Source organism: Lolium rigidum, chromosome 7 (assembly GCF_022539505.1).
Source record: "Lolium rigidum isolate FL_2022 chromosome 7, APGP_CSIRO_Lrig_0.1, whole genome shotgun sequence".
NCBI lineage: Eukaryota > Viridiplantae > Streptophyta > Magnoliopsida > Poales > Poaceae > Lolium > Lolium rigidum.
In genome coordinates this window covers 318,041,769-318,060,423 of record NC_061514.1, presented here as the reverse complement: position 1 = coordinate 318,060,423, position 18,655 = coordinate 318,041,769, and the positions used below count along the sequence as shown (strand labels likewise).

Here is an 18,655-nt window from a genome sequence, read left to right as displayed (position 1 = left end):
GGGATTGAACTCCACTTAGGCCAAAAGCCTAAGCTTGGGGGGAGGTATACCGGCATCACTCATTCTTTGCATATTATGATTGCTGGATACTTGTATATACTTGTTTAGTCTCTTTGAGTGGTTTTCTAATGAGAGGAAGATGATATTTGGGGAAGTGCTGCCTGAAAACAGATTCTGGGCTGTTACCGTAAAAATTCGTGCGCCCAGCCAGAACAGTATTTTGAGTTGAAAATTTTTGTGCATGTTCCCCAGGTTGTTATCTAACTTTCATTAGTTGAACACTTTTCGAACTGAGCAACGTACGATTTTTGTAAAAATCGATTTCTGTACTGCTGTCAGGTTTTGGCAGATTTCTGCCATCTCGTTTTTCTGTGTTTCTTTTAGTTTGCTATTTCTTGCTTTCACTTTGTTTCTTTCCCAAAACACAAAAAGACCAAAAATATTTCTGTTGTTTCTCTTCACCATTTGCTTATCTTGGTTTCTTGCATTTGTTTCACTTTATTTGCTATTGCTAGTTTGCCATAAGAAAACCCAAAAAGATTTTGCTTTGTTTGCTTGTTTCCTTTTGTTCTTGTTCTCAAATTCGAAAACACCAAAAATATTTGCTGTTCTTCTTTGGTTTGTAAAGTTCATCATGAGTTCAATGGTCTTCGGTGGCTGGAGCGTGGTTTTCATTTCATATTATCCAAGCTACACAAGTGAAAGGCAATAATGACGATCTACGACAATCTGATTGTGGTGAGAGGCTGGTATGAACTCTATTTGTTTTCATTTTTGTACATATACTCATCCATGTGAGAATGCTTAGTTGGTTCATGTGAGGTATATGTTATTTAAGAAAGTCTAGTAGTTCATGATCTCTCATAATTAGCTCCAATCTATTAATATGAGCAGCATGTCATGGATGTTTGCTTGCATTGTTTTATTCATAAGTAAGTATGGCATTGTGGTATCCTCCTCTGAATAATTCATTTATATCGACTTGGCACATGCTCACGCATGCATATGACTGAACAAGAGTCAATTAAGCCTCAATGATTTACATTGCTTCGGAGTTCTTGTATCACTTTTATGCCTCGGTTAATTTATTTTGCCGCAAGCATGATTATGACGATTCTTCGCTCTCTTGATTTGTCGCTCCCTAGTCTTTTTGCTAGCCTTCACTTGTACTGAGCGGGAACTCTGCTCGTGCATCCAAACACATGAAAACCAAGTTATTCCAGAGTGTCCACCATAAATACCTATGCATGGCATTTCAAACCATTCCAAGTAAATTCTCATGCGCTACCTTTAAAAATCTTCAAAATGCTTCTTAATTGTGTTAATGTTTCATAGCTCATGAGGAAGTATGTGGTGTTTAGCTTTCAACCTTGTCATTTACTTTTGACGGACTCTCATATGGAATAGTGGCACATCCGCTTATCCAATAATTTTGCAAAAAGAGCTGGCAATGGGATTCCCAGTCCCGAATTAATTAACTTAAATAGACACTCCTCCATGGTTTGTGATTGTTGGACGGCACCCGAAGGATTCGGATTAGCCATGGCTTGTGTAAGCAAAGGTTGGGGGGAGTGTCATCATCATAATAAAACTAAAATAAAAAGGCACTCCTTCATGGTATGTGATTATTGGCAGGCACCGAGGATTCGGTTAGCCATGGTTTGTGTAAGAAAGGTTGGAAGGAGTGCCACATAAACATGCAAATAATTCATGGGAGCCGCTCTTGAAAGTCCGGTTGGCGAGGTAGTTGGTGTACCCATTACCATTCGTTGACAACAACAAACACCTCTCAAAATAATTTTACTCCTACTTTACAAATGAAAAGCTCTAGCGCATGTTAATCCCTGCTTCCCTCTGCGAAGGGTCAATCTTTTACTTTTATGTTGTGTCTCCATTATTTCTTTGAGCACTTTCTTGAGAGCACAAGCTGTCATTCTTAGTATAATATGCTTGTCTCAAAATATGATTGATTGTGGTATAACTTTGATGCTTTTATCTTTGACAATCACTACTTCTAGTCTTTCTATGAACTCCGAGGTGCCCGGGCATTTATGTTTTGCCGATCAAATACGAGCAAGCGAGATACCACTTTATCATACTCTCTTATGAACATTGCAATCCTGCTTATATACATGATTCATGATGCTTATTATTAATTGTTGGTACCTCTTCATGATTGACATAGTCTGTTAGATGATCTTATTTGCATGTATCTTATTATGAACTGCTTAAGTATTAGCCATATCATGAGAATATATACATCATATGAGCAAATGTGTTCGTAGAAAGTTCTTTTATCGCTCAGTTGTTAACTGAATTGCTTGAGGACAAGCAATAAGCTAAGCTTGGGGGAGTTGATACGTCCAAAACGTATCTACTTTCCCGAACACTTTTGCTATTGTTTTGCCTCTAATTTGTGTATTTTGGATGCAACTAACACGGACTAACGCTGTTTTCAGCAGAACTGTTCAGGTGTCTCGTTTTTGTGCAGAAATCCAACTTTCAGGAAAAACCTCGGGATTTTGACGAAAGGGCCTATTTTCCCAGAATAATGACGGAGCAGAAGGACAATTGAAGTGGAGGCCCGAGGGCCCCACACCACATGGCGGCGCGGCCCAGGGGGGGCCCGCGCGGCCATGTGGTGTGGCCCCCTCGGTCGGCCTCCGACGCCCCCCTTCGGACTACTTATTCGCCTCGACCTAAAAACGCACGGAGAGAAGTCGAAGTCGCCAGAAACCCTCCAGAACGCCGCCACATCGCGAAACTCCGTCGCGGGAGCCGAGAGTCTCCGTTCGGCACTCCGCCGGACGGGGAATTGGAGGAGATCATCACCGCCATCACCGCCAACGCCTCTCCATCAACCAGCAATGTTTCCCCCATCCATGTGTGAGTAATTCCCCGCTGTAGGCCGAAGGGGATGGTAGGGATTGGATGAGATTGGTCATGTAATAGCATAAGATTGTTAGGGCATAGTGCCTAGTGTCCAGTAGATGGTACTTTTATGATATTGTTGCAACTTGTTATGCTTAATGCTTGTCACTAGGGCCCGAGTGCCATGATCTCAGATCTGAACATGTTATTATTTCATCATGATATTCGTTGTTTATGATCTTACCTGCAAGTTGTATACACATGTCGCTATCCGGAACCAATGGCCCCGAAGTGACAGAAATCGGGACAACCGGAGGGGATGGTAGTGACGTGAGGATCACATGTGTTCACGGAGTGTTAATGCTTTGCTCCGGTACTCTATTAAAAGGAGTACCTTAATATCCAGTAGTTTCCCTTGAGGCCCGGCTGCCACCGGCTGGTAGGACAAAAGATGTTGTGCAAGTTTCTCATTGCGAGCACGTACGACTATAATTGGAACACATGCCTATTGATTGATTAGTACTTGGATACCGTTTTATTATTATCTGCAAATGCCTGCTATGATTGTTACATGAGTTTCTCTCATCCATGCAACGCCCGTCATCCGTCCCCGTGCCTACAGTATTTTAATCCTGCTGTTTACTATAATCACTACTGCTGTCTTTGTTACTCTGCTACTTGTTATTTCACTACTGCTATCTGCTATAAAACTGTTACTCTTGATAAACTCTTGCGAGCAAGTACGTTTCCAGTGCGAGCTGAATTGACAACTCCGCTGTTAAGGCTTTCAAGTATTCTTTGTCTCCCCTTGTGTCGAATCAATAAATTGGGTAATACTTCCCTCGAAGACTGTTGCGATCCCCTATACTTGTGGGTCATCAGGATCTAGATCTTGGAGTCATTTGTTGATTTCCACCTTTTTCTTCCTCTCTAGTTTCTCCATAGCATTTGTTGCTTTCGTGGGATTTGAGAGAGAATGATATGAGCACTTCTCTTGGTGTTCTTGCTTTGCATCCTTGCATAGTGTTGAACTCTCCAATGTGATTAGTTCGAGTGAGAGACCGTGAGTTGTCACTCTTGGAGGGGTGACCTCCTAGTTGGCTTGGCGGTTGGTGCTTGGTGACCTCTTCGTGGAAGATTGTGAAGAGGTCCGAGCTTCTCCTTCGTGGAGCTTGTGAAGTGGTTGTGGAGCTTGCCATCTCCGGAGTGGAGAAAAATCTAGCCATAAGGGAAAGGCATTTGTCCTTCGTGGTATTGGCTTGGAGAAGAAGGTGAGCCTTCGTGATGTTCGGGAGACCTTCGTGGTAGCCCGCATCTCTCCAACGTGACGTACCTCACCTTGTGTGGGGGAACACTGGAATACATCTTCGTCTCCGCTTGCCTCGGTTATCTCTACCCGAGTTTACTTTCCTTGTGATAGCCATCGTGTTTGAAGTACATATATATTGCTATCACTTGTGCTACATATATCTTGTGCCTATCTTGCTTATCTTAGTTGTTGTTGTTGTTGCACTTAGTTGAGCCTACATATTTAGGTTTTGTGTTTGTAAAATAAACTACTTCCTCCGTTCCTTTCTATAATGCCTATTGTTTCTTCGCATTTGTTTCAGAATATAAGAGTAAATCTATGTTTTTTTTTGCAAAAAACCCTTCCACCGATCAGGTCAAGTCCAGAAAATCTGGAAACCGATCTGGTCATGTATTTGTGAGATCTGTTTTCAGTTTCCTATTTTGTCTGTGATATCGCTAGGGGGTTTTGTGTGAAAAAATGGCTCGCGCTAATTTCCGTGCCAAAAAACAATAGGCACTATAGAAAGGAACAGAGGGAGTATAGTTTAATTCCGCATTCTTATAAGCCAAATCCGTAATAGTTTTTAAACCGTCTATTCCCCCCCCCCCCCCTCTAGGCGACATCTCATCCTTTCATTGGTGCCCCCAAAGAGCTTGTCCGATGTTGTTGCCAAAGATGCCAGTGGAGATGCCCTAATCATCCCAACCAAATCCACGCTCGGTAGTACACGATGGAACTCAAGAGAGCATGATCTAGTTTTATATCTATGTAAAGATTCTAGGGTTAGCAAAAACTGATAATTCACGAACTTTGTTAGTTTGTCCTTAGTATAGAAATTGAAAAAATAGAATATGAAGAAAGTAAAATTTTGGAAGATAGGAAAAAGTCTTTAAATTGAAGAGAAAGATGCTTTATGGAAGGAAATGTACGTTGTTGCTGTCTTTTAAGAAAAAAGGAATATAATTCTTAGGGTAATGTCTAAATTGTATTCACAAATAAGGACAATGGATTCCAGAACAGGTAAACACATTTTCAATTATCTCAACAAATAACTGGATAAGAAACAAATAAAAGTCAATTCATTTGAAATGAGACAAATAAAAGATTTTAAAGATGACTTAGGAAATTTAGAAGTATTGAGCCTTTGAAGTCTACGCATCAAAATCCAACTGAAGTCATGGATATGCATGAAAAAATGTTAATTCCCTCTCTAGCAGGTAGACCAACTATGGGTGGGTAGAGAACACTTGTGTAGTGTATATATGTAATGCAACTGAAGGTGTACGAAAAGGCAAAGCCGTTGTAAAGTTTCCTATAATGGAATTAATGCATGTCATAGCTTAGTTCATGCATAAGAAAAATCATTGACTCGAGGGAGAAAACTCTCTCTATGCATTTCTATGGGGCTTGGGGGCATTGCTTATCTAGATCTATCCAAATAATCTATCTACTTGTAATTGATGTTCAGTCTTGAAGAAGAGGAAAAAGGCCTTCGAAAAATAGGCTTTCGCGATCCAATGAACAAATAAACTTGTTTCCATGGTCTAGTTATTCAGTTATTCTCTATTTTTTTAAAGGGTACTTAATCCACTAAAGTTTTTATGACGTTGCAAGAATGGCGAATTTTTTCAAAAGATCTTTGTGTTAATTAAAGAAGTTAGAGGCTACTTTGTGTTGTCGTTCTCTATGACGTTGCCAGAACTGCAATACTCGCCTAATTGGTGTAGTGAACCACAACGATCGAGTAGATCGGCAAGTGCATGCTACACCAGGGCAAAATAGTAGCATAACAGAGCACACTCCAAATCTCGAATTACTGGGTAGTAATATAATAATAATATAATCTGTATATAGAGTATATTTTGCCGGCGTACAAGTGGAAGCATATATTGTCTTCCAAAATATAATGAAATTAATACTATCAGACACAACGAAAAGGAATGTCGCAAATTATTCGCTGATTTTCCATACGTACGTACACTAGCAAGATTGGTCTTGTTCTGCCTCGCGCGTCGTCGTCGATCCGCCTCACGTCACGCACGTCTCGCCTGCATGCAGCTGAGCGACGGCGACGACTCGATCGGGGACCTCACTGCCCACCACCGATGCCGCCGCCGCCGCCTGCGCCTCCGCCGAATCCTCCGCCACCGCCGGCGCCAGCTCCGCCGCCGAAACCAGAGCCTCCTCCTGCTCCGGCCCCCGCACCACCGCCAGCGCCTCCTCCAAATCCTCCGCCGGCGCCACCACCTGCACCACCGCCGCCGCCGACACCTCCACCGAAGCCTCCACCTTTGCCGCCGCCGAAACCGCCGCCCTTGCCTCCTCCAAAGCCGCCGCCGGTTCCAGCGCCTCCGCCTCCACCAGCTCCACCGCCAAGTCCGCCGCCTCCACCGGCACCTCCTCCTGCGCCGCCACCAAACCCACCACCTGCACCGGCACCTCCGCCCGCACCGCCTCCGAGGCCACCACCGGAACCTCCTCCCGCGCCGCCTCCAAGGCCACCACCGGAACCTCCTCCCGCGCCGCCACCAAGTCCACCACCGGAACCGGCACCACCACCTGCGCCGCCTCCAAGGCCGCCACCAGAACCCCCTCCCGCGCCGCCACCAAGTCCACCACCGGAACCTCCTCCTGCACCACCTCCAAGGCCACCACCGGAACCTCCTCCTGCACCACCACCGAGTCCTCCTCCTCCACCTGAACCACCTCCAAGGCCACCACCGGCACCACCTCCTGCTCCTCCGCCGAGACCACCACCTCCACCGGCACCACCGCCGAAACCACCTCCTCCGCCCAGACCACCACCTTTGCCAATACCACCTCCGAGCCCACCGCCATGCCCAATTCCTCCACCGAGCCCACCGCCTTTCCCTATGCCACCTCCTAAACCACCACCCTTTCCGATGCCACCTCCAAGCCCACCGCCATGTCCAATCCCTCCGCCAAGACCTCCTCCGCCTCCTCCACCGAGGCCACCACCACCACCTCCACCTAAACCTCCTCCTTTCCCGCCACCAAACCCAATCCCAACGCCACCGCCCTTCCCGAACCCTCCACCAAGGCCCCCACCAGCACCACCGCCTCCTCCGAGACCACCACCTCCCCCAAGGCCGCCCCCTTTCCCACCTCCGAACCCAAGCCCGACACCACCGCCCTGACCAATCCCGGCGCCAAAGCCGCCTCCGCCTCCAAAGCCACCACCTCCGCCCAGGCCGTCCTTCTCCAAGCGACGCCCCTCGGCGGCCACTCCGAGGGCCAGCACCACGGCCAGCGCCGCGAGCGCCACAGACCACCCGCGCCTCCCCATTGCTCGGTGCTCACTGCTCGCTAGCTTTAGCTATGATCCAGTCGAAGCTCACTGGGTAGTGATGCTCTGTTCTGAAGCTGGACCGTGGGGTTGCAGAGCTTTATATAGTGACGGATCGAGCTAGCTTGGTGCAGCTCGTGGAGTAGGAGTGGAGTAAATGGAGTTGGTTGGGGCAATGGCTTGCTGGCTGGCTCTCGCCTTGATCCCCAATCTGTGAGCTGAGATCGACGGTGCGACGCGGGGATGATCGACGGCGTGGCATGAGGGAGCGGAGCAGTGGGTGACAGAGGGGAGGAGTGGCGCGCGCCCCGGATTTCGCCGGTGGTGTTGACGGTGGTGGTACTTGGAGCGATGGCGACGTATCTGGCCGGAGAATGTGCAAGGGCTGGCCATGCCGGCCAGCCGGTGGGCGCATTTACGCCAGCCCACGCGCTTCCCAGCTTGCTCATCTCCCGAACCAACCAACAGCGTGCATGCATGCGCGCGGCCGCTCGCAGCTGCATGTTACATTAAGCATGTGGATGTCAGGTGTGGTAGGCGTACTCCGCGCGTACCACGTACGTGTTCAAGCAGAAGCAAAACTTGCACGTACCTAATTAACGTGCGTGCCATATATTCATCTCTCGCCTCATGGCTCTTATACATTGCACGAACGTATACGTACGCTCATAGATGTGAATCAGAATATCTCCACCAGAAATACTTGCTCCGTTCCAAAATAAGAGTCGGAAATTTATCTACATTCATATGTATCTACCTTTTTTTTTCGAAACACAGTACACACGTAGACGCACACATATACACACATACACTCATCCCTATGAACGCACGCATGCACACCCTACCCCTATGAGCACGCCCGAGAAACTGCGTCCAAGAAACTTTATCCGATGGGTATTGAGATTGACGAAGTCACTACATGCGTCTCGCTGTCGACGGGAACGTCGCCTCCCACTAAAGAATATTTCACCTTTTAATGAGACACCAAAGTGTTAAACCTGAAGTTTAAACTCGGGTGGGCTTGGGGTGCCACTGTCCTCCTAACCACTCAACCACAGGTTGGTTCTCATATGTATCTACCATTAAACACGTTCAGATACATGTGAATGTAGACAAGTCTGGGATACTTATTTTAAAACGGAGGAGGTACTTACACCAGCCCCCGAAAAAAAATCACTTACACTAGCTACGTATGCATGCATGTACATTGCGAATTGAGCCATTGATGTGTTGTTTCTTTTGTCCACGAACACATTTTCTCCCTCCTGTCTTATGTTCTTCTCTCTCCTTACCAAAATGCAGTGCATATAAGTTTTTTTTTAAGTCAAAAGGATATAAAGTTCAACATAAGTATTTAGGAAACGTATCAACATCTAGAATATCAAATCAATACCATCAGATTTAGCATGATGCTTTTTTACATATGGTATACATTTGATATTATAGATATTGATAATTTTTCAACAAAGTTTGTCAAAATTGGCGAAGTTTGAATTTTCAAAAAAAAAATAAGCACTGTATTGCGGCAAGGAGGGAGTGCTATGCCTACGCAGATGCAGTAGCAGCGTTGATCCATAAAAAAATGTGAACAAAGTCCAGGCATCGAGCTGTGGGCAGTGGCGGAGCCAGAACATCAAAGCAGTGTAATCATGTTAAAGTTGTGTAGTCAAATACATGTATTTATCTAAATTTTTAATTATATTCTACATACTTCAAGCTTGTATTGCCAAAAAGCTGGGTAGTCAAATGACTAGACAGCCAAAGAGTGGCTCCGCCACTGGCTGTGGGTACAGTGGGCAGTATTTATGGAGCAGCATTTCCAAATAAATTTTGGTTCCTACTTCCTACAACTACCAACTCGTTGAGCCGACAGCTGACCACGGGATTCCACCACACTGTTCATCGTTGCGACGAATGCAGGGATGAACTATGCATGGATCAATGGATGTATACCGGTTGATCACTCCATGGACCATGAAATAAGGATACTCCCCGTTTCTCAGTTCACCTTTCCATTAGATTCACCGGCACTAGCTAGCAGTAGTTTTCTATCTGTCGGTGCAAACCAATCCGCACGACAGAGGTCGTAGCACGACACGACGCGCAGCTGATTTTGCTTCAGCTTCAGCAGAATGGTGCACATGGTAATACGGTATGCCGACCAGAGATGTTCCGGATCGTGTCTGAAAGGAGCTGCATGTGCCTCGCCAATGGACAGATCAATACAGCAACCGATGGAGCAAGGATGCATTGCGTTACAGCTATTTTCAGCAAGAGGATAGTAGACATGCCTAGGAAAAAGCTGCACGCCCCTTAATTGCAGCGAACAAGACACAGGCACAAGTAGGGGCATTTAATCCAGGCACATGGCGATGCTGCTTCGCTCTTCGCAACATACCGTCTTCTAGTTGTAGGCATGGCAAAGATTGTTGGCAGGGCAGGTGAACACATTTTATCAATCATCCTCTAAAGCCACTGAAACCAGCCGCCGTTCACACGACCGAGATACGTACTAGTAACACATACACGAAACCACGGCAGCATTGCGCTGACACGTTTGGAAATCTGAAGCGCTGGAACGGAAAGTCCCAGCTAACTCGTGCAACATTTACATTCTTGGGAGTTCAAAATCGAAAATCGGGGCTTGCACCGTCGATTTCGAATTTCAGGAAAGAACACTAGTTCTAAAGGCCGTTTACATTTGGACATATGCTACCGTGCGCTTAAATCTGATCCCCACCAAACTAGGCGCGGGGAAAACAGCCAAACGACCAGACCACCGACAGGAACATCACGAGAGCAAACTGGCCCAACATCTGTCCCAAACTCTTCAGTCCCTGTTAATCGGCTTCTTTTCCTGGTCGCCGGGGCTTTCTGCTCCGAGATCATCTTCAGCAGATTCACCAGCGACCGCAGCCTGTCCCACACGCTGATGCCATAGAGGGTCTCGACGAGCAGCTGCTGGAACGCAAACCCGTTCTCCGAGACAGGATACTGCAAAACGGCCATCAGATGACTGTCAGAAACACGGTGCCATGCAAGTCGGACTAGTAATACGGGGAAACAGCAGACCTGAATAGGTTTGGGGATCATTGTTTTAACGTATGGCCACCATCTATCTTCTACAACTGCCTTAACAAGGCAGCAGGCACGCAAGCCTTCCACGCCAGCAAATCTTCCAAACCCGCTGTCTTTAACACCACCGAATGGCAAAGACTGCACCGAGAAAGAGAAATCAGCATACTTGAATCGGCAGAGGATAACATATAACAATGAAGAAGCAATATATGCCTGCAGTTACATGATGAACACATCCTGAACTGTACTACAGATATACAATATAAGTGGTTGTATCCTAAACAGATTTTCATTATTATTATATCTTAATCTTAACAGTGTGTCAATTTATTACAAAGGGGAGAACACAAACTGGACAGTGCGACTGACCTGGCACATATAACTTGAAGCAAAATCATTGATTGCTGCAACACCACAGTGCAGTTGAGATGCTATTTTGATGGCACGCTTCTGGTCGCCAGAAAAAACAGCACAACCAAGACCGTATTTAGAGTCATTTGCAAGTTGGATGACCTCTTCATCAGAACTGAACTTCATGATTGGCAGAATTGGTCCAAATGCCTGTTAATCAGCGTAACAGTGGTAAGGCAAGCATCCCGTAAAATGAAAGAATATATATATATGTCAGTCCCAGCATACCTCTTCTTGCATTATTTTCATTGTGTGATCAACATTCACCAGAACAGTTGGAGGAAAGAACTGATCAACCGCATCTTCACCCAAATTGCCAAAGCTCCCTCTGCCAGCGATTTCAGCACCTTTGTCAAGAGCATCGTTAACAAGATTCTGAAGTCTCTCAGAGTGCTCTATCATACAGATTGCACCCATATCGTATCTGCCAGATAATGGAGGGCCCTACGAAAAGCACAAAAGAAAATGAGAAGGCAAATAATGACATGAATACTACCAGAAATATAAGATTGCCAGCATTACATATTTACCACCCAAGGACTTCAGCTGTTAAAACTATCTAGTGTAACCTATTAAGTACATGCTTAAACTTATCTAGTGTAACCTATTAAGTACATGCTTAAACTGAGTATCATATGGTATGGAGGAACTGAATTAACAATGAACATTATGAAAAAACTTAGGTTAAATGTGAATGTAAAAATTGCATGTGGACGACATAAAAGTAGCAAGAATAACCACAATAAATAAAAATAAAAAATAGCAACAGAAGGCGGTTCTTGCGTTCAAATTTCAAATTTCAAAACAAAATTTAAAAAATAAATAATAAAAAAGCTTTTAAAAGTAATAAAATCTGCACTTGGGCATGTGGCTATTGGATGCAAGATACGACTGTTTGAACTTACAACAGATATCGATTTGATTATCTTCACTACTCGAGAAACAAAGGTAGGATAGATATCCTTGTGTACATAAAATCTTTCAGCACCAGCACAGTTTTGTCCACTAGATTGCAACGCAGCCCTCACAGCAACTTGAACAACCTTCAAACAAGACAGGGCTATAGGTTATTTGCTATCGTAATATTGTTGAAGAAAACAAGCTGGACAAGGCATGCACAGCATAACAATATAAAACTACACTTACATTTGGTAAATCCACATCTTCACACACAATAAATGCATCTTTACCGCCAAGCTCAAGAGTTACAGGTATTAATGTCTCCGATGCTTTTTGCATAATCTGTGATAAGCACAACACTGAACACATTACGAAATTAAACAATAACAGCGGAAGCAAGCAAACAAATGTATACAGGCAGCATATACCATGGCATCTACAGTGGCATAAAATATTAGCAGCATCAGATTAAGAAATCGCTACTTCAGATGTGAGTCATACCATCCTGCCAACACCAGGCGATCCAACAAATATTATTTTGTCCACTGAAGATACAAGAGCTTGACCAGTTTCCGCGAAACTAGAAAGAAAGACAAGAAGGCAGGCCGTGTGAGCAAGTAGCCTTTACACAAAGAAAATGCATAAATTATAATCGTACCCAGTTATAATGTGGACCAGATTATCTGGAGCACCAACGGCTAATAGAGCTGCTTGTATGATACGGTAATAAAAGCAGCCAGACCAACTTGCATGCTCTGAAACCTGTAATTCAGCATTTCATATATTAGAATAATGGATATTGTTACAATAATTCTGTTGCTCAAATCAAGAAAATAAATGAAAAGATAAATTTCAGAGGTTATAATGAAAATAACTTTGCAGACAAAAGCCAAGAGACACATGATAGTTTCCATAAGATTGACTTGGGACAACATAAAACAGTAAATGACATTATTATAATAATAATAATAATAATAGTACAACATTTGTGTACTCAAAGGTGACACATAATGCAGGTTACACATTAAGATACAGAACACGAATAGTAGCCATGAGAAACTCAAAGGTGACACATAATGCAGGTTACACATTCATCGAATGACAAAAGTCAACAGGTAGACATAGCCTGTAAGAGTTTCCGTGCCAACGCTGTCATGTACAAGAAAACATAGTCAGGTCGAACTGGGGTATTTCAAACCTTGTACGTCTTTAGAAAAACACCAATACTTCTGTAGGCTCTACTGAGGTTGCGAACAAGACCATACTCTGAGCAGATAGTAGATTACCATAACTACTAAGAAGATTCAGACTTCAAGCTAAGCCAAAGCATTTTGCAAACAGAAATTCGATGAAATGTACATGAACTAAGAGACTCTTGTGCTTGATCATGATGGGAGAACATTTACTCATACTATTAGATTACAGACAATATTCATCTGATGACTTACTTTTATAACCGCAGCATTACCAGAGAATACTGCAGCCAGCATAGGATTGAAGACATTGTGGAATGGATAATTCCAAGATACGATTGCACCAATCACTCCAAGAGGGTAAAATTCAACTTTTGCTCTTTTGTGCAGCATTGATCTCCCACAAGCCCTGAACAGTTTTAGAAAGAAAATACAAATCGAGTATAAGAAAATAAAACACTAATTCGCTACTTCAGTGTAAAAAAGGATTAGTCAAGGCATTATTTTAGGTGTTATGAAATGAAATAAATGCCCTCAGCAACAGTGCATAGTTCTGCCTTTATAGCTTATAGAATATTACTGCAACATGTGCAAACATGAAAAGGCCTATCTTCTGTGCAAGAATTAACAGAAGTTGCTAGCCTGATATCTGCAGTATGATCAGCTTGTAGTATGTAGTCCTGTTTTAATCAAGACCATAATTAATTTGCTGTAATGCTAATTTCAATGTCCGAACTCATTATGCTACTGAACAATGCTAAACACCCCGGTAACTTTACATATCATAAAGGCTTTGTTGTTTTTGCTGCTCTTCTGTATGCTGTATTTGTTTAACATGCATGGTTAAATCAACACTACTTTTACAAGCCCGACTGAATGAACATTATATGGCTTAAGTTATTTCATACACACTGGAGTATTTCTAGTTCCAAGAGTCTTACCTGTACTCAGGTTTTAACCACTTCTCACCCTCATCCAAAAGCCAGGTAATCTTCTCACAGGTGGTCATTATCTCCCCTAATGAAGCATCAACCATAGTCTTTCCGGTGTCCCGGGATGATATCCTGCACAAAGGTGACAGTATTAATCCTTGGACCTTCCATATGTTAGAAAGTGTGAGCGAATAAAACAAAAGGAGAGATCATTGATCAGGACTTAGTAAGCCCTTCATCAAGGGTCGGTAGGTTCTCTCTGAAAAAAATAGTTTGCATCTCGTACAAGCAAACAATAAGAATGTTTCGAATTGTCAATATGTGCTTACTCGCATATCAGGTCCTGGTGTTCAAGTATATACTTCAGAAGGATCCGGAGAAACTGTCGCCTTTGTTTGAAGCTGCTTTTTGACCATATCTTTTGTGCTTTACTGGCTTGGGCAACATGCTCCCTGACCTAATGAGTCAAAAGAATAAGTGATATGGAATAGAAAGCCACATTATTGAAAGGTCCAAAATATTGCAAGAAAGGTACAAAACAAGCTTTGCGTGCTTCTTAATCATGACTTTAAGAAAATCGAAATCAATAAAGGCAAACCATATCACTAGTCAATAATGCAAAAGAGGATAACCAGAACAAATAAAACATATAGTGATGTATATTGTACTTACAGAGAACGTAACGATAACAAGCGAACATCATACCTCATCAGGAGTCAATGCAGGGAAGTATCCTAAGTATTTCATGGTAGCTGGTTCGTAGCATCGAACCTTGTCAGTCTGAGCAGCTTTCCCCTTCCTTGGTATCTGCAGCAGAGCATAAACTCAACATGCTACGATTCAAAAAATGACCTATAACCTAAAGGAACTGAAAATCCAGATGAAATCTGTTAAATCATTTGGTCCCTAGGGCTATTGCTGCTCCTGCTGCCATAACTGGTCATTCTGAGGATTACCTGTCGAGTCGAGTTATCGGCGTACTGACTTATAGACTAATCTTGACTAGTCTAGTCGACAGTCAAGTTATGACTCATAGATTAGTCGCGCGACCAGTCTAGACTAGTCGTTGGACTCATTAATCCAATATGAGCCTTCGGTAGTTCAGCTTAAAGCAAATCATCGCTGCCAAAAAAGTATGTGTAGTGCTGTGGAACCATTCCTGAGAACACCTATATCGGCACCAAATCATATTTCTAGTTAAACAAGGGTGCACAGATGGTTTTCCCCTATTGCATTGAACCCATTTCTCATTTTCTCTTTTGGTTAAGAACTTTGTTTCTTTCCATTAAAAAAGTAATGGAAAATGGGAGAGCCCAGCACAGAAAAAGATTATGCAGTTCATTTGTAAGTTATCACTGTATCACTGCATCAAACCATTTTGACTCTGAGACGGTGAGACCTAACCACATTAAAGATGGATTATGTGCCAAAATTAAAATTCTGTTATGTCAGTTGTCAAGCCCAGTGTTATCAAGTGCTTGCTTAAACTTTATTGACCGCATCTTCAAGTTGCCAAAGCCAAGGCATTGGAACATGGAAGTTTAGAACACATCAAGGTATCCAACAAAAATAACACTGCAATCAGTTTACGCGAAACAACCAGCAGGCACCTTCCAAATGGCTATCCAACTCACATGTTTTCCACAAAAATACAGCAGTTCAGTAGTGCATCAGATGTACATGTAGACTGAACGAGCAATATCAGCATGCTACAGCTTAATCCACTACACAACCTTACATGCCTCATACCAACAGCAAAAAAAAACCACATAACACCAGTCAGTAATGTAACTGTTCTTCAAGATAATGGGCAACCAAATACCTATCAGAAGACACTAAGTCATACTCCAACCTGCGATCCCAGGTCACACCAAATCATGATCGCAGTATAAAAAATAAGCAACATCCAGTACAGACAGCAGAATCGCTGGGTCACTCACTGTACTATGCACGCACCAGATGCTTTCAAGTACCCTAGATCGCAGGGTCAAGTGAGGCACAACGAACCAGCAATCATGCATGTGCATTGGACCATTCATTCGGAATTTCGGACCGAAATCACCACCTGAGCAAGAAATGTGGAACCATTCCTGAGAACACCTATATCGGCACCAATTCAGATTTCTAGCTAAATGAGGGTGGGCAGTGGGTTTTCCCCTAGTGCATTGAACCCGTTTCTCATTTTCTCTTTTGGCTAAGAACTTTGTTTCTTTCCATGATGAAAGTAATGGAAAATGGGGAAACCCAGCATAGAAAAAAAATATAAAGTTCATTAAAAAGTTATCACTGTATCACTGCATCAATCCATTTTGACTCTGAGACGGTGAGACCTAACCACATTAAAGATGGATTATGTGCCAAAGTTAAAATTCTGTTATGTCAGTTGTCAAGCACAGTGTTATCAAGTGCTTTCTTAAACTTAATTGACTGCATCTTCAAGTTCCCAAAGCCACGATCGGGGCATTGGAACTTGGAAGCTTGGAACATATCAAGTATCCAACAAAAATAACACTGCAATCAGTTTACTTGAAACAACCAGCAGACACCTTCCAAATGGCTATCCAACTCACATGTTGTCCACAAAAATACAGCAGTTCAGCAGTAAATCCGATCTACATGTAGAGTGAACTAGCAATATCAGCATGCTACAGCTTAATCCACTAGACAACCTTACATGCCTCATGCCAACAGCAAAAAAACCACATAACACCAGTCAGTAATGTAACTGTTCTTCAAGATAATGGGTAATCCAAGTACCTATCAGAAGACACTAAGTCATACTGGAATGTGCAATCCCAGGTCACACCAAATCATGATCGCAGTATCAAAAATAAGCAACATCGGGTACAGACAGCAGAATCGCTGAGTCAAGCTGCGCACGCACCAGATGATATCAAGTACCCTAGATCGCAGGGTCAAGTCAGGCACAACGAACCAGCAATCGTGCATGTGCATTGGATCATCCATTCGGAATTTCGGACCGAAATCACCACCTGAGCAAGAAATGTGGAACCATTCCTGAGACCACCTATATCGGCACCAAATCAGATTTCTAGCTAAAGGAGGGTGGACAGTTGGTTTTCCCCTAGTGCATTGAACCCGTTTCTCATTTTCTCTTTTGGCTAAGAACTTTGTTTCTTTCCATTATGAAAGTAATGGAAAATGGGGAAACCCAGCATAGAAAAAAAAAATATAAAGTTCATTTACAAGTTATCAATGTATCACTGCATCGAACCATTTTGACCCTGGGATGGTGAGACCTAACCACATTAAAGATGGATTATCAAGTGCTTTCTTAAACTTTATTGGCCGCATCTTCAAGTTGCCAAAGCTTGGAGCATATCAAGGTATCCAACAAAAGTAACACTGCAACCAGTTCACAGGAAACCACCACCAGACACCTTACAGATGGCCATCGAACTCACACGTTTCCACAAGAAGAAGAAAAACGGCAGTTCAGTACTGCATCAGATCTACATGTCGTGTGGCTAGCCAAGTTAACATGCTGCAGCTTAATCCACTAGAACACCTTACATGTCTCATGCTAACAGCAAGATAACCACGAAACACCAGCCAGTAATGTTACTGTGTCGCGGCATTCTTCAAGGCAATGAGCAAACCAAAAACCTATCGGAAGACATCAAGTCATGCTACAGCGTGCAATCCTCCCAGGTCACCCCAAATCATGATGATGGGAGTATCCAAAACCAGCAGCATTCAGTACCGATAGGAGAATGGATGAGTCACGTTGCAAGGTTAACTCAAGTACTAGAACGCAGAAGCAGCATTTGGGGCAGCGCATTGGGTCATTCAAATTGAGGCCCGAATCACCAGCAGAGCAAGAAGGAAATGTGGAGGGGGGGACTTACGTAGATGAAGCTGTCCTCCTTGTTCTGGTTCACCTCCTCCAGCACTGCACGGAATCCGACCACGGTGAATAAACCCTGGTAAACCCCTACCAGCCCCCACGGGGGAATCATGGATATGTAGAGCAGTGCGGGGGAATGGGGGTACCGTCGGAGGCGTCGACCTCCATGGAGGGGACGGTGGGCGGGATGAGGAGCAGGAGGACGCGGCAGAGCGCGTAGGCGGCGGCGAGCACCAGCAGCGGCCACCAGAACGCCATGGCGGACGAGCCGCCCACCCTAGGTGGCTAGGGTTCCGGCGGTTCGTGAGCAGCGAGCGGGCGAGCGAGTGAGCGCGGTCAGGAGCGGCGAGATGGCATCGGAGGAATCAGATCGGGAGGGATTTTGGAGGCTAGGAGGAGGAGTTACTTTATTCGAGGAGTGGGAGCGGCGACAGTGGGGGGAGATGAGTGCCAGTGGCGGGCGGGCGGGCGGGCGTCGGACGGCGAGCGGTGGCCTGGCCGCCTCGTGTCCTCCGCCGTGCGCTCTGCAAAACCGTACGCCGTGCGAGCCTGTCCGTCCGATCGTGATAATCAACAGTGACAGTCTGAACACTGAAGAGTGATTCATGGGGCGAACTTAGCCCAGCCCCTCTTTACATATAGCCCACTATCCACGCGCAAGTGCAGATGTGCAATGCTCCAGCCCACTACTATCTATGTCCATCCAGACGCAAGAAATGCAGGAAACAACATTTGTAGCCCAAGACTACTCATGTGATGACTAGATCGATTAATATATATATAGTAATTCCCAAGATCTTTGAC

General features: G+C 44.2%; 1 protein-coding gene across 1 annotated transcript; it reads right to left on the bottom strand.

The window, feature by feature from the left end:
• Window positions 1–10,181: 10,181 nt before the first annotated feature.
• Window positions 10,182–18,124, bottom strand: LOC124673217 (aldehyde dehydrogenase 22A1-like). The gene is made up of 14 exons (XM_047209335.1): window positions 17,998–18,124; window positions 17,853–17,896; window positions 14,689–14,790; window positions 14,313–14,440; window positions 13,993–14,115; window positions 13,307–13,460; window positions 12,517–12,620; window positions 12,360–12,438; window positions 12,105–12,200; window positions 11,864–12,001; window positions 11,187–11,402; window positions 10,917–11,108; window positions 10,542–10,685; window positions 10,182–10,463 (listed from the first exon to the last, which is right to left on the bottom strand). The coding sequence occupies exons 1-14, from the start codon at window positions 18,107–18,109 to the stop codon at window positions 10,182–10,184; spliced, it is 1,914 nt and encodes a 637-aa protein (XP_047065291.1). The 5' UTR covers window positions 18,110–18,124.
• Between the last annotated feature and the right edge of the window lie 531 nt (window positions 18,125–18,655).